This window comes from Apus apus, chromosome 11 (genome assembly GCF_020740795.1).
Source record: "Apus apus isolate bApuApu2 chromosome 11, bApuApu2.pri.cur, whole genome shotgun sequence".
NCBI classification, from domain to species: Eukaryota; Metazoa; Chordata; class Aves; order Apodiformes; family Apodidae; genus Apus; species Apus apus.
In genome coordinates, this window is record NC_067292.1 from 5,067,043 (window position 1) to 5,082,712 (window position 15,670).

Here is a 15,670-nt window from a genome sequence, read left to right on the forward strand (position 1 = left end):
TCAGACAGATTAAATAGAGGTTTTACTGCAACTTGATACAACACAACATTTCTAAGAACGACACTTCCAGCTTACTGCTACAAGACCTATAGCAGAAGGCCACAAAAGCTGCTAACTAAAGAACATAAATGAAAACACAACACTTAAGCCATGGCGAGCTTAATGAAGTTAAGTGTCCTTGAATATACTGGGTTCTAGCACAGGAAACAAAAGCTTCTTGTTTACGTGCAAATTCTCTCAGGAATGAAGCCATTCCCGTTCAAGGAAAGGAAACAAACTTAAAGGCTAGACCAGCTAGAAGTGTTTCCTGTATTTAAGATGCCAAAACAAGACAAGCAAAAAGGGAACAGTTGATAACAATGTAAAAAGACAATGATAGAACACCTGAAAGTCAAATCAACATTTTTCTCCCCTTTTGTTTTAGGTCCAAACTTCCAAAGGACTGATTAGAGTACTTGCTGTCAAATCCTGGAGCCAGAAAGAAAATCTACCTCTTAATTCCATTGTTTTGACAGAAAACAATCAGCTTGCCAACATGCAATTCCTTTAAGTGGAGGAAATTCAGGAACTAAACACAAACCAGTCAGGGATTCTTTCACTGCCAGCAGAAGTGAATTTTCAGCAACAGCAAACAAGAAAGTAGTTAAAAAATACGTTTCCCTGATCTCTAAAAAACCAGTATCTTCTCAATCTGTCCTCAATCAACAGTTACAGTTTGTCCTTCCTTTTAGACTGCCTACCATTTGTGCAAATTTCATGAGGACCAGACTGTCAAAGTATCTGACTTCTGTCCACCGGCCACATCTGTTCTGAAAAATGAAAAACCTGAAATAACAGCCTAAACTAAGCAGAATCATCCCTACAATTAGGAACCATGCTATCATTCCTAGAAGGATAGTTAACATCTTATACATTTAACTCAGTCATAATTTTAGATGCTCTGAACAGGAATGTAGTTTCTAGATATTGATGACATACTCCCCTCTGGAAATATCTCCCATATTTTGCTACGACTGGGGCTGAACGCTGCCTTGTGCAAATACTGACCTCAGAATATGATGGAACTGAAAAAGGCAGCCTGCTCTGGGAAGAAGTACAGGTGAACTTTCAGTTAAGGAGCATCTACTCTTTCATCTACTCTGTGTTATATGTAAGTCATATAGGTAACAGTACAAACCAGCATTTTATATCTTCCAACTAACAGAAAATGGTGAGAACTGTACAGGAAGAAAAGGGACAATGTACGATCCATACTCTGTATCAACCTACTCTAGCTTTTTCTTTTTAAATATTCATAGTAACAAAGATTGTTTTCTCAGTTATATAAAATACAACACATTGCAAAATAATATATAAGTGGTTAGACAGAACAGTGATTTTCTAGTAGGATACTTTGAAAACTGGTCATCATAATGCAGTGGAATTTTGACTTGGTGTTACTTATGACTCTTGAGATCTTAAAGTTACAGGAGGGATGGTAAGGTAAAGAATACTAAGTGACCCTCCTGCCCTGAGAGCAACCTCATGCCTACAACGTGTGGGTACTGCCTACACAGCTGCTCACCAGGATGGCCACCTGCCCCAGGAGAACTTCATGGCATTTTCCCCAGCATTTTTCCACCCTGGTGAGGTCTTCTCTTGTGAGGACAGTACACTTTTACAGGAATTGCAGAGAACAATCTTGTTATGAATACATGGACTTAACTCCAACTCACCCATCTCAATAGGACTTACATATTTTTCCTTGATGGTTCTGATTTTCTCTGTACTGAGATTTAAGCCTATGAAATAATCCCCTTATTGGACATGCAGGGGAGCTGCAATACGTGGCAGATGAGAAAGCAAGTCAGATGACAGAGAAGGGGATTTAAGCAAGAGCTTTTAAGGTAGGCTGGCTCCTGTTGTAGAAAAAAGGCATCTCTCAGTGAGCTCAAAGTGTGAGCAGCATTCCATTGTGCATATAAGGCAACGAAAGATTGAATTTTGCATGCCCTGCTGAAAGGTTTGAGAAGCACCACTAGTGCAGCCAGCCTGGATGCTGCTGGGCAGAAGCCAGCCCTGCCTGTGTGCATCAGATCCTGCATGAAATCAACATACAGAGAACCTCTCCAAAGGATTTGTTTCAGATTTATGAAATGTAGCACCTTGACATTCTGATTATGTTGTGAGTTGAAACTTCGTAGGACTCGCTGGAAAGCAGGACTACATAGGAAATCTTTTGCTGCCTCCGGAGATCAAGGACTGACATTGTAAGACAGTTTTAATTTACAAAATCTCTACCAATTCAAAAGACAGCTGGCTTTCAAAGGTAAGATGGTTAAGGAGCAATGGGTGGGAACTGCCAATAGGCACTGACTACCCCACCCACGCCTCTGTAGGGAGGAAATCACACGTATTACAAGAGAAGGCAAAAAATGGATTTAAGTTAACTTTATTCCAAAATATGTATAATTTACAGGACTAAGTAAGTGCTTCATTTGTGAACAAAACATTTCAACACTTGTGAATAATTTACTAGTAGCTTCATGTAACGCTTCAGTTTCCAAAAGAGGGAAATAAGAAACAGTATTTTGGCACAAGGTTTTCTCTGCATGCATTAATATATGTAAAAGTTTCACAATTACTAGGACAATATTCCTTCTTTGGGATTGTCACTTGTAAAGTAGGCCTAAGAAATGAATGCTTGCTTTTGAAACTCACTGCAAGTTTACTGGCTTAAATAGCAAGAATTAAACATGGATGTCCTTTGAAAACTAAATTTGTCTACTTGACGAAAATCCCACCAGTGATGAGAAGAAAAAATATTTAAGGACATTTCTCAGTCTTTTGAGAGTAACTCACCCATGCTTTTGGAAAGACTCACCCATGAAATTTATTACTCATCCATTCCAAACAAGAAGTTTAAATTAGATCATAATCAGGTGCTGAATTCTGTAAGCTGAGAAAAATATGGCTGTCTTTCAGATCAAGCTTTCTTACAGATGCACTAGCAAGAGTCTGTAGACAGGAGCACTGTCAGTCTAGCTCTGCATGCAACTGCTTGAAGCATGGAAAGCATCTGTTGTGAAATGTGCAGTTCACACCACAAGTCATCCATTATGTTCCATTGCTGGTTACGTTGAAGAAACTGCTGTAAAGCCAGTATATGAAAAAGAATCAGAAGGACTTATGCTATTTAACTCAGCAGTTCCTTCAGGAGTTTCCCTGTTTCAGGCTGTCTGGTGACATTTTCAGTGGAGTGGAAGAGTCAGGCGCGCCGACACAAACACACTCCAACCCGACTGCAAGGGAATGCAGAGCTGAACAGGGGAGTTCCTTGGTGCTGCTCACTGCATAGAAAGTTCAGTCATGCTCTAAGCAGCAAATCCTTCTAGCACGCATTTAAAATCACAACTGTTACAAAACAACAACCGAAGAAACAGAGGATGCATGTTTGCACCATGCATTGAAGTGTTACTACCATTAAACAACCGTCAGAGTGTTCAACCACAGTTATTAATGGGAGTCTGTTTACAGTAGGCCTATTCTATTAGGAACACAAGCAGAGCAGCACCTTAAACCACACATGAATGAAAAAGCTTGCAAGGCCCAGAATGCTAGCATCATTTTGGTGTGAATGTATTTGGAACAGTAAATTGTACATGAAGATCATGTTTAAAAAAACAACACATCAGAAATACATTAAAGCAAAGAAAGCTGTACAACCTTAATGATAAAGGCAAGTACATTTGGTTCACCTCTGAGTTGTCATTTCAGTAACATACCCTTTTGCCAGTTGAGCACCCTAGGTCGAGTCAGTATCTATTAGTCCTATTGACTTAACCTATATTTGAAAGACTATTAAAAAAACCCTCTAACATGCTAAGATCCCAGTCCTGCCAACACTTAAATCTCTACCCACCCTCACAAAGTATCAGTTCAGATCACATGAGCAGGATAAAAGAGTGGAAGGCAGTCATCTTTCTTTGTTCTGTTGCCTCTAAAGCAATGCAGGTACATATGACTAACAGGGAAATTCAGCTCTTTGTTTTCAACAGAAAGAAAGACTCTGTGCTGCTTGGAATCAAAACGTGTAAGGAGTGTTAGTTACATACATTAAGTTACAGACACTGATTGTTAAAAACTAGATGAGGTCCCACAAGGCTTGCTTTACAGCTGTTTAATTTATAGCTGCAAGTATATGTCTCTCTCTCTCTTTTTTTTTTTTTTTTTTTTTAAGATTTCATATCCTTTGGAAGTGAAAATTTTCTAGACACAAGCAGCTTTGCATAGAACAAGAATACACAGTGTCAGTAAACTCTGAACTACCAGTTTCGCTAGGCTGACATGAAGAGTTAAGGAAAGATTCCCCCCCTGCCCAAAGCAAAAAGAAGTATTTACAAGTGTATTAGTGGAAATAGATGAAAATAAAGCCAAAGTTAGAAGAAACATTCACCTACTGTTATACAAACACGTGGCATTGTTCCAAAGAAACATGGAAGGCAATGAGACAAGTCCACATTTTTCAGCTGTTCTGTCCCTATGTTCTCATAGAATGCATGTCCCAAACTTGCTATGTTTCACTTGTGTGATTTTTTATGTACTAAAGAAAAGTTCAAGTGAATGTACAGAACAGCCAATTCGATTTTAGAGTAGCATTACACAGGCAATCAGATCAAGATCCAGCAATCCCAGCATAACAGAATTCAGCAGGAAATAAAAAAGCACAAACAACATTAGTATTGCTTCCAGACAAAACTTTTGTGCTAAGAGGCAACAGAGAATCTGATATTAATTTTGTACAGCAGTCCAAATGGCAGCAGAGGACACAAAAGAGGATAATGTCCCTGCTGACCAATACTTACAATGGAGACAGTGCCTGGAAAATCAAATCAGAAACAAACTGCAGAAAAAGGGTGACAAGTTATCATTTTAGTGCTACCAAGAAATAGTTCTGACTTAAGTTTAAAACAATGGCCAAAATAGAAAATTAGCCATTTTAAAGAACTTGTTCAAATCCTAAGGATTTGTAATATTCAGCAACAGTATTTCAGAGTAGGTTTCATAAGGTTTACTGTGGGATTCAGCAAACTATGAAGTCTGTTTGCAGTCATCACATTTTAATGAAAATAATAAATCCAAACTGAATTACATATGCCAGCAAACCTTTTTGACTTTATGGGTAATTTATGGAGAACCAAATTTACGAAGAAATACATTTATGAGGAAATAAGTTAATTTTGGTCAGAATGAGCCAATTCCCAAAGACAATGCAAACATATTTAATAATGTCTTAATGCTGCATTTTCAATAGCTAATTTCATGCTGTAGTACCGTGTTCACCTAACTGAAGTTCTAACTATTTGAAACCTGCAGGATGAAGGAAGAGAATGGTATTTGCATGTTCTAATAAAACACACAAAGCTCATAAATACTTTTAATTACAAAGTACAATAAATGACTAACAATTACACAGCAAGATTGTGTCCACACAAACCTCAAGGTTGGTTTTTTTTTCTGATAGTCCATGGTTAAGAGCTTTGGCTTAAACCACAAGAACATGGCAATTCTCATTCTGATCTGTAAATTACCTTCAAAGTTCTTGAAATTCTAGCTGGTCTCTCACAATTCAAAGCCTTCTGTAATTCTGCTCCTCATCACCCAAGGTTCCTCCTGCTCTTGCAGAAAAAAAGACTTTCTAAATTCAGAGGTAATGAACAGTTCTTCATTTCTCCCTTCTCCAGATGTGGAAAAATGCACTTTTCCCCAACCAGATTTATAGTAACTGCTTCTTTCAGGCATCAGTACAGACAACTTGCACATGGGAATCACAGAAGCTTATGTATGAAGAAATGTTCTCTGGTATTCCAGCAAGGGGGAAGAAAGGAGAAAGAAAAACACCTTAAAACCTGACGATGCAACATTACTAGAAAAATACTGCAACAGAAAAAAAAAAAATCAACCTAATGTTGTAATCGATCTTATTTCCCAATTTTCAAAGTAGGCAGGTAAATTTCAATCAGTTGTATCTTCAAAAGAAACAGAAATATAAATTGTCTTCCTTTTTCTAATATAACCTACCTTTAGGATCAGAACTCTAAGCATTGTGAAAACTGAGGGGACTTCCCCAAAGCAGAGTCACTGTTCTCCTGGGGGAAACTACAAGATTCTTTTATTCAGTTTCTTCACTCAAAGACTGGAACTTTCTGAACTTGCAGCTAGAAATGCTAAAAAATTACATCAGGCAACACAGTTGTGGTTTCAGGTTTTTTTTCAGGAGGAAGAGTTTCAGGGTTAGTCTAAAGACATTATTTCCAGTAGAAGTAGAGATGTTTACCAGATTAGTGTGTTAACTAATTATATTCACTATGGCAGTTTAAAGAGTGATAGCAGAAGACAAAAACAAATAAAATGGATGAGTAACTTAACTCCCACCTCCTTGAGTTGAAGATATGAAGCACAAAGCACAGCAAGTCTCCAGGAACTAAGGCTTGGACATACATCACTGATGAGCTGCCTAATAAATATGCAGCCAATACCTCTCCTCTCACAATGGAGGAGTATAGTCTGCTACAGGCCCAGGACCCTGACAAGAGGAGGTTTCTCTTCTCATTTAAGGTAACAGAAACTAAAACCATTCCAGGACAAAACCAGAGGCCTGCATTTTGCAGGTATTATCATATATGATAAAAATCAGTTAAGGCCAAATTCTAAAATACATTCACAACTGGCTTTCCCCCCCCCCCCATGCAAATGATAAATACTGCAAACAATCACAAGAGGGGAAAGATGAACATTAAAAAAAATTCCAAGAGGTCACACGTTTCTTCTCTGAAAACTCAGTTTGTTTGAACTTGAACATACTTAGAAAAACTCTGAATGCTGAAGGAACTGAGGGCTGCAAATCAATGTGCAAAAACAAGATAAAGCTGTTCTGAAAGGGCTTCTGTGAGCTCATCTCTCAGCTCTGCTGTACAGGTTCCAACTGTTTTTGGAAGCAGGACCCAAGGTGAGTATTTTAGAGAATGTCACTTCCCATTTGTAAAGACTTCTGTAAAGGTAACAGAGGTATAAACCACTAACATTTCTCAACTTGTATCTTAATAAAGCTTAATTTCAGCACAAACAAATTATTCCAGTCTTTGGGACACTCACATTGTATCATTTGCATCTTAAAGAAAGAAATAATTTAATGCCTCCTGCAGACTCTACAAATATTAGTCCCATTTATTACACTAGCATGAAGAACAACATACTAATTTTCCCTATAATTATGCATTCCAAGTCCTTTTCCTATGCTTCTAAGGGCATCAGTGCTACTCAGGAAAAAAAATTATAAAAGTACTGCTTTCTACATACTTTTAGTAATAAACATATTGAACAATTCCAGAGCCTTTGTATGTCTAGTGTGTTGGACAGGTATTTGGAAAATATCAACTTATGCAGGAGAAAAAGATGCGAAGGCATAAAGTAAAAGAAGACAACATGGCTTATTTTGTTCATGCTGGATTTGAAATATAAGCTACTAAACAGAGTAAACAGAAGTAGCTTACACTAGTAGAATCCTTCCCAGTAAATTCAGGGAAGCATCTGAATTGGACAGGTTGGGGTTTTGGTCCAGCACATTGTAACCCTATACGTAAGCCAGGAATAGACAGAGATACATATATATATATATAACAACTTCAAAAGCTCTTCCACTGAAATTAAAGCAGTATCAGCTTTGTAAAGAAGTCTGAGGAAAAAACATAGGCACCACGTACTTTGTTTTTTAAGGTCGAAATATACATTATCATGTTACAGCCCCTCCTTCCCCCCATTTATACACACACAGCTTATGTAAAGTTACAGATTCAACAGAGTACCTTCAGCATGAGAAGTCTCTTAGGCCAACTGCTTACAATAACTACATTCAATAATGCAAAGTGGATACCTTGGTCAAGCCATCCCTCCCACCCCAATAATTTAAAGTCAAACCACAGGAAACAGTTATATCACGCAGCACTCAATGGCTGGGCTTGTCAGAGCTCTGAAACAAGGAGCACAGCTCTTCACAGGTTTGTGTTTCTACTGAACTGAACTGGGACTCCATTGTATTCCAGGCTAAGTCAGCCAGAAGAAAGTCATCCATTGCTGTCTGTGTCTCATTGCTGGTAAGAAATAAACTCCCCAGATTTTCAAAGCAGCTATCCATAGTCTGTGTTTCAGCACTACTGAGCTGGACTTTGCTTTCAATACTCTGAGTAGGTAGGTTTTTAGTAGCTGGATACACTTCTGTTTGGGTTTCTGTATCAGATGAGTCGGTACTCATGGAGAAACTAGACTGCTTCAGAATACTTCCTAAAGGCAGATGGGTATTACTGTCCAAAAAGAAATTCAGGTCTGTCTGTGTCTGTGTATCAAACATTTCCAACCCTAAGAAGTTAGAATTTCCTCGGCAGCTGTATGACTGAGTGGCACTATCTGAAAATAAGAAATCAGTCTGAGTTTCAATGTCCAGCGACTCCAAAACTGGCTCAGAGTTCAGGGTACCGAACTCACTCTCCTCAGTTTGAGTTTGGATATTGGATGCTGAAAAGAACTCTTCAATGTCAAAGTCTATTCCTGTGCCCTGTGATGGACCAGAGGGCAGATGTGTGTCAGCACTGGAACTTGTCTCAGACAAAAGGCCACGATTATCCAGTGTCTGGCCAGACATGTTTCCTGAAAAGATGTTTTCCAGATCGTTTAGTAGGTCCATTGTCTGGGTTTGATTATCCATCGTATTTTGAGGTGGAAGTATATTAGTCTGCGTATTGAAGCTGATCAGGGATTCAGACTTGACTGTGTCTTGATTCAGGCTCTTGCAATTACTCCTTTGCAGCAAGGTTTGATCTATATTTGCAGACATTAAATTGTTCTCTGGAAGTTCAATGTGAGTAGAAACATTGTATGACGAATCAACATTGTCAAAGATGTCACTGCACCTTACAGCCTGGTCCATTTGTACTCTCCCATCAATTGAGTCCTGTGTACTACTGGTTTGAGTCTCCCTAGAGATGCCACACGTTGGAAAACAAGCCTGACTAAAAGCATCAGTCTGAGCAGCTATGGATGAAGTCAGTTTGGAAGCAGGCAGCAGTGTCTGTGTTTGCACACTGATGGGTAATGAAATCTGTGAGCTGAACGACAGATCTGTCTGAGAGCAAGAGGATACAGACGAACTGGGAGTCCAGGCTGCAGCTGGTAGCAAGGTCTGAGAAATGTAAGATAAGTCAGTCTGTATATTTATCGAGGAAATTTTATTCTTCTGACAAACGTTCCCCAGCTCTTGCCCTGTGTTACTCGTTGTAATCTTATCCAACTCAACTTGTACACCAGTACTGATTGGTTCGTTATGACCAGAATTTGTCACTTTTGAAACAGGCATACTGTCTTTAAATACAAGTGTTTCTGCCTCCAGTGCTGGAATCAGAATTCCTATCGATTGAGGCAGTAAATGAACAGTACTTACAACTGAACCTTGATTATCAACAGCCACAACAGCAGGTTTGACAGAAGAGTCTGTTGCAGATACATATATAGGCAAGTGAGCCAGCTGCATCACTGGAAGTTTAACCAAAGCCACTCTGGGCTTTGGCAAAAGCATCTTGGGCATACACTTTGGCTGCATTTGGTTTGTGAAGTTAGGATTGCAGGAGCCTTTGAGAGAGGCCACTAGTTTCACTTCAGAGGACTCCAATTCCTGAGTGCCAGGATTACTATTGTGTGTATTGATGAATGCTTCATTTGCTTTCTCTGCCAACTGCTGATTGTGTGCAGAGCTTTCCATTTTCCTTTTCTTACTAGGAGGATCCCTGTAAACACGAGATAAATAATTTATACTCCTTTCAAGCACAAAACATCTGCCTTCCATTCTTTTCAGTCATTGCATTGAAAATATAAACTGAAGGCACAGATGACGTTGGATATGAGAAGACAACTAATCCTGATTAAAACATAAAAAGACTACCATGAACTTCACTGTAAAATTTCATTCTTCTCTCCCATTTAAAAAAGAAAAAAAGGCTACTTCTTTTATGGAGACCTATTTCTAAATGAAGGTGGAAGTTTAAATTGGTTTCTTCTCCTTTGTACATTAAGCACCTTGATTTGAAGACACATTTAACCTGTTACTCTGATGCTAACTCAGACTGAGCATTGCAGGGACAGTGCTCTTAAAATTACTGTACAGGTAAAGGTCTCTCATGGAAACTGAAGATATAATTAGCCCTCCTTCACAGAAAACAGAACATGCAAAATTTTGCAGCAGTTGAACCCCCAAGGCAGCCAGGCTAGGCCTCAGGAACCAGATTACCCTTTATGAAATATATGTACACATTGAGACAACTATAAACCTGAACATGCATATATAGTCATTAAAGAAAAAAGGAAACTCCTAATAGTTGCAAAGATGGCTAGACTATAAAAGAAAACAAACTGGACTGCATTCCATGTCACAGTTACCAGCTGTAAACGTTACCAGATAAGCTCTGCACTCACAGAAGTGTAAAAGCAAATGCATCAAGAACCACCAATGTTTATACCACGCAGTGCAATCCCACCAGTGACTATCACACTGACAGTACTTTTGGTTTGTATGTGGGGAAACCTGATTTTATTGAGGAGATGATCATCATTGCCTTCAACAAAACAGAAAGCACTAAAAGCAAACAGAACAAAGAAACTGCAAACTGCCCTACAGCTGAAGCAATGTGAGCCTTTTCTCCATTTCATCAACAGAAAGAAGACAAAAAGCCAGTATACAGGAGACAGAGGACTTTGGGATGAAGGTATTATTACTTAATTGTTTCACTTTTACCTGTGTTCTGCAGGAATTTCATGGCCAGTTCTGTAAATATGAGACAGCAATGCTGTTCTGCTGGCGTAAGGGCATCCACAAGTACACTGGAAAGTCTTGCCACAGACCTCTATATGTCGCTTCAAATACCATTCTGTACCATAGGAGTTACTACATTTATCACATTTGTGCTTCTTTTCAGCATGCATTTTCATAAAGTGCTAGAATACACAACGAGAAGTCAACATTAGCCTTCAGCTAAGGTTTAACAAGAAGAAAATTATGTTTAGGGGGGACAGTGATACTTGCATTTTTTTAGTTGTGAAATAGCCTTGAAAAGCAGAATTAATTTTTTTTTTAAAGTCTGACTAGGAATAAGTTACAAGCTTAAAAAAATCAGCAGAAAGAAATTAAAGTCTGCAAATCTGTTTGTGCTAGGTGCATTTTAAATCTCAGGCACACATTTATGTGTCCTGATACTATTGGAAGATCCTATGGACATGAATCAATCTATAGATGAATCTTGCCAAAGAGCATGAATAGTAAGTCTATGTTACAACACTGCAACTGAGCAAACAGTCTCAAACCAAAAAGGTCAACTTCAGAGCAAACACCAGAATTTTTCCTTTTCCTTTACAGCACTACGTGCTGGCCACTCAGCTCCTATGGTCTCCCCAGCTTAACACAGGTAACCAGCAGCAGAAGAGTGCTTTATTTACTCACTCATGCAGAAACTAGTCTTGCATGTTTTCTTAAGCAGGTAACTACTAAACAAATGCATTTTGTTACTAAAGCAGAGAAAAACTTAATTCTTGACCACTTGAAAAAGCAGTTTAAAAGCATCAGCCACATTTTAAACCTTTACTGATTGCTACTGTGATTTTTTTCCCCTCCTTTCTGATCCTTCTCCATCTTTTCAGTTTGTGGAGTGGGGCTGTCCTCGTTTAGCAGCAAGTCCTGGTACCTGCCTGGTCAAAAAGTTCCAGTCCTCTCATATCAACATGCAAATAAGCAAATTCATCAACCATATGCCCAGATGGAGTTTCTGCATACAATTCTCCAAATTCTAGATATATGGTTTGCTCATATCTGAACACAAAAGCAAACACCCTGGAGTAGAGACAGGCAGGACTAAATCAGTATGAAAAGAATACTTTAGCAAACAGGAATACCTGTTTTACAAGAGAAAACTGGGAAAATGGTCTGTTTGGTCCCCTAGGGCAGCCTTCAATAGGACAGCAGTAGAATTTCTGTGAAGTTTTCAAACTCTTCCTTATTGGTGCATTAAGTTTTCCATCCTGAAAAAGAACCAATTCAGAAGTTGACAGTTCTAAAGGTTTGTGTATTAAAGACAAAATTCAGAACATACATCAAATTTAGCTCACTGAGCTCTCAAATCTCAAGTGAATTGAAGACAGTTTCTTAAGTGATTGGAAAGTTCCAATAGAGTTTTTCCCCCTATGTGGATGCTACTTTGCAAAGACACCATCAAAATTACCACATGAAACTGCACTGAGCTCTACAGAGCAGTGGTATTGCACTGTTTATTTTCACCAAGACACTCCCTGCCCCAAGCAAATTATAATCACCTTTTGTGTTATTTGAGCCAAAAATCTTTCCCTACATACACCTACACTACATTACCAACTCAGTGTGGTTTTCCTTGTTAGCAGCATAGTCTACCTGAAGCTCCATTACAATCAGTCACACACTGTAACACAACACTTCCCTGACACTGGAATTCTGTTGGTACAATTTAGTTTACTTCTAATAAAATGAAAAATGCCAAGTCCACTCTGCCAGTTAATGAATCATAAACCAAATCTCACTCCAGTCTATGACGCTAGCAACTACTATGCTAGTTCTGAACCTCCAAACATGAAGTGACTGATACACCTGTGCTTTCCATCTGCCTCACTGACCATCACATGTACCCAGCAGAAAACAGAAACATAATTTGTTCAAAAAGGACCTCAAAAATACACATGAAAAGGACACAGTAGTGGAATTGTGGAGATTGTTCAACTATATAAAACCTATTGAGGACAAAGTCGTGGAAACCAGACAAGACATATCCCTCTAGACACATCCTATTTCAAAGAGTCTCAGTGGAAACATCAGGCAACTGTGTCTAAGCAAAAAATTAAAAGTGAACTAATAAAAATCTGATGCTCAGAGTAGCTGTGAGTCTCCTTAAATCCTGGGACTGAGTAGGAGGCCAACCAAGTCCCCAGAGACAGTAGCCATGACAGCATACACATGATGATTACTCAGGAAAGAATTACCAGAGCACACCCTATTTGGCCTCTGCACCTGATTTTCCTCAGCATAAGGACAGTGACAGTAAGTGGTGGAATGTTGATTTTACACCAGTCACTCCCTAACTATCTTCTTGGGCAGATCTCCAGCTGCTTCATGTTTACACATGTCAGACCAAACACAAAGAATCCACAAAGTGCAATAGTTGTCCCACATGAAGCAAACAGAAGATATGTACTACAGCTGCTGGAACACAAAGGGGTTGACTGCTCCCAGCCTCACTTTTACCTGGCTACAGGTAGTTACAACCCAGCAGCTCCACCCTCTGAGCTACTCATACCTTGATTTTGGAAGAGTGGGGCACTTCAATGATTTTGCTGTTCCTCAAATCACCTCTCAATCTAAGCTATTCTGTGTAAAATGTAATCCCCTCAAGCAGTATTTCAGTTACATTTCCACCCACTCACCACAGCTACTTGCTGACATCTCCACATGTTCAGTTTTGCTGATGACAAAGAATCAAAGTTTAGAGCCTCTTGACCAAAATTATCAGCTGCCATTTCACCAAGAAAACCTGGAATAATTCTCTAAAAAAAGAGTTTTCATGTAATGTCTTAACCTTCTAAGCATGTTTACACACAGCAGCTTTCCCCACAGACAAGCTGCTCACAAACAGGCCTGTTCTACCTCTGCTGAATAATTGCTGCAATCATCTTTGTACCTTCAAGAGCCACTGCCCCAAACAGGGACATGACTCAAAGAAATCTAGTTTCTTTGGCCCCACTATCCCCAGGTACACCTTTTAAGCCTGGGCTTACCCAGAAACACTGACCAGGTGCCAGTCTCAGAGTCTTCAGAGAAAAAAACATTTGCCTTTAAGTCAAAACTACATGTTCCTATGTAAGAAATTTTTGAAAGCGTGTTCTATTTAACTTCACAACCCAACAAACTGACAGGACAATATGGGAAATATGTTCAGGCACTTAATAGGTAAACCACAGTCGGGTTATTTAAAACTACTTAAGTACTAAGCTAACAATTCACAGAAGCTATTTTATCTGAGACATAATAAAGAAAAATTTTAAGACTCAATCACATTTTCCTCTCAGTTACAATGCCCTTGGAATAAGTCAACTGCATCCATTCACGTTTCAGTATTTATCAAAGCTACCACCAGATTTAGTAATTAGGTGTATGAAATACATTATAATTCTGCAAGGCACCAGCAGTCAACAGCTCTCTAGGCAACGGGTGAGAAAGCAGCATTTCCTCACCCATCACGCTCCAAACACGAGCGACAGGACCTGCTGCCATCGAGCAGGGGCTCCCACCCGTGTGACCACCCTTCACTGCTGCACCTCCACTCACACGCACATGTGAGACACAACAAACGCAGAAGTCATTGGCCCATATTAGGAGATGAAATTAAACAGCCAGAGTCAGGAGACGGCAAGTATGCCCGAGAGTTACTTCCTTTTGTTCATCACAAAGGACCGTCTGTAAGCCAGGCTGGGATCCGCAATGAGCCACCTCACAAAGCCCGTGTTTCCTGCCTGCCCCCGCGGCTGCCGCTCTCAGCACGCAGCTGGGAACGCTACCCTTGAAGCTTTCCATCAGTAGGGTTTGTGCCCACACGCTTGGCCTTGTCGCTCTGAGAAAAGCGAGGAGATCTCTCCGAAAGGCCCGCACCGGAACCCAGGCCTGCGGAACCGCCTCTCCTCCCTCCCAGCACCTGCTGCCGCTCCGGAGCGCTGTGCTAACCAGGCCTCACTTCCAACATGGCACCCAGCGAGGGCGGTTTTGGCTCAGGGACGTTTCTAAAACACAAACAAAAGGCACAGCACAACCGCAACTCCGCGTCCGGACGGCGCTGGGCTGGCAGCTGCCCGGGGCAGGGTGTTTGCGCAGCTCCGAGAAGCGGGAACGTCCCGCCCCGGCAGGACAAGCCCCCAGCGCGGGGCACAACCAGCGCCGGCACCAACCCCGGCTTCCTACGAGCTGTGTCAGTGGAAACGCTTCTCACGCGGAGCAGGCTTGAACGAGAGGCAAGGAGAAACGCAGCGTTGCTCCCATTTGGAATAACGCCCGCATCCCGTCCCGCCGCAGCCCCCGGAGAACAGCCCCGCGGGACCCCCCGGCGCTCGGGGCTGGGGGGGCTGGGAGGGCCAGGCCCCGGCGCCAGGCCCCGGGAGCTGCGGGGGCCCCGGGAGCTGCGGGGGCCCCGGGAGCTGCGGGGGCCCCGGCGCGGCCCGGCAGCGGGAGCTGCGCCATTCCAGAGCTCCGGTGATCGCGCACCCCCCGCCCGGAGCTGCCGAGCAGGAGGGAAACGCCCGGGCGGGCCGGGCCGGCCCCACCGAGTCGGGGCGGCAGCGGTACCTGGAGCGGGTGGGCCTTGCTCAGGTGCATGTTGAGGGCCGGGCTGTTGGGCAGGACCTTCCCGCAGCCGGGCACGGTGCACAGGATGTTGGTCCTGACTTGGGACAGCTCCGTCACGGAGGGCCGCACCAGCTCGCCGGGGGGCGGCAGGGCCCGCAGCGGCGCCGGGGGCCGCCCCAGCCCCCCGCCACGCCGCCCGGCCGCCGCCATGGCGCGGTCCTGCGGCCCGGCCCGCCC

At 41.5% G+C, this 15,670-nt stretch overlaps 1 protein-coding gene across 4 annotated transcripts; it reads right to left on the bottom strand.

The window, feature by feature from the left end:
• Nucleotides 1–2,415: 2,415 nt before the first annotated feature.
• ATMIN (ATM interactor) lies at nt 2,416–15,670 on the bottom strand. Of its 4 annotated transcripts, XM_051629314.1 has the most exons (5): nt 14,790–14,825; nt 13,525–13,644; nt 11,971–12,096; nt 10,820–11,019; nt 2,416–9,815 (listed from the first exon to the last, which is right to left on the bottom strand). In XM_051629314.1, exons 2-5 carry the CDS (start codon nt 13,615–13,617, stop codon nt 7,985–7,987), a joined length of 2,250 nt encoding a protein of 749 aa, XP_051485274.1. In that variant the 5' UTR covers nt 13,618–13,644; nt 14,790–14,825; the 3' UTR covers nt 2,416–7,984. The 4 variants fall into 4 exon arrangements, with proteins under 4 accessions (XP_051485274.1, XP_051485273.1, XP_051485276.1 ...); XM_051629313.1 differs by lacking the exons at nt 13,525–13,644; nt 14,790–14,825 and adding an exon at nt 15,434–15,670; XM_051629316.1 differs by lacking the exon at nt 13,525–13,644 and having other exon boundaries at nt 14,332–14,825.

Excerpts from the sequence above, each read along its gene's own strand:
- ATMIN (XM_051629313.1), bottom strand. The coding sequence starts at position 15,643 with ATGGCGGCGGCCGGGCGGCGTGGCGGGGGGCTGGGGCGGCCCCCGGCG. Across the intron at positions 11,020-11,970 it reads AGTTTTCTCTTGTAAAACAG|CACTTTATGAAAATGCATGC; the intron begins GTATTCCTGTTT and ends TGTGTATTCTAG. Across the intron at positions 9,816-10,819 it reads GAAATTCCTGCAGAACACAG|GGATCCTCCTAGTAAGAAAA; the intron begins GTAAAAGTGAAA and ends TCGTGTTTACAG.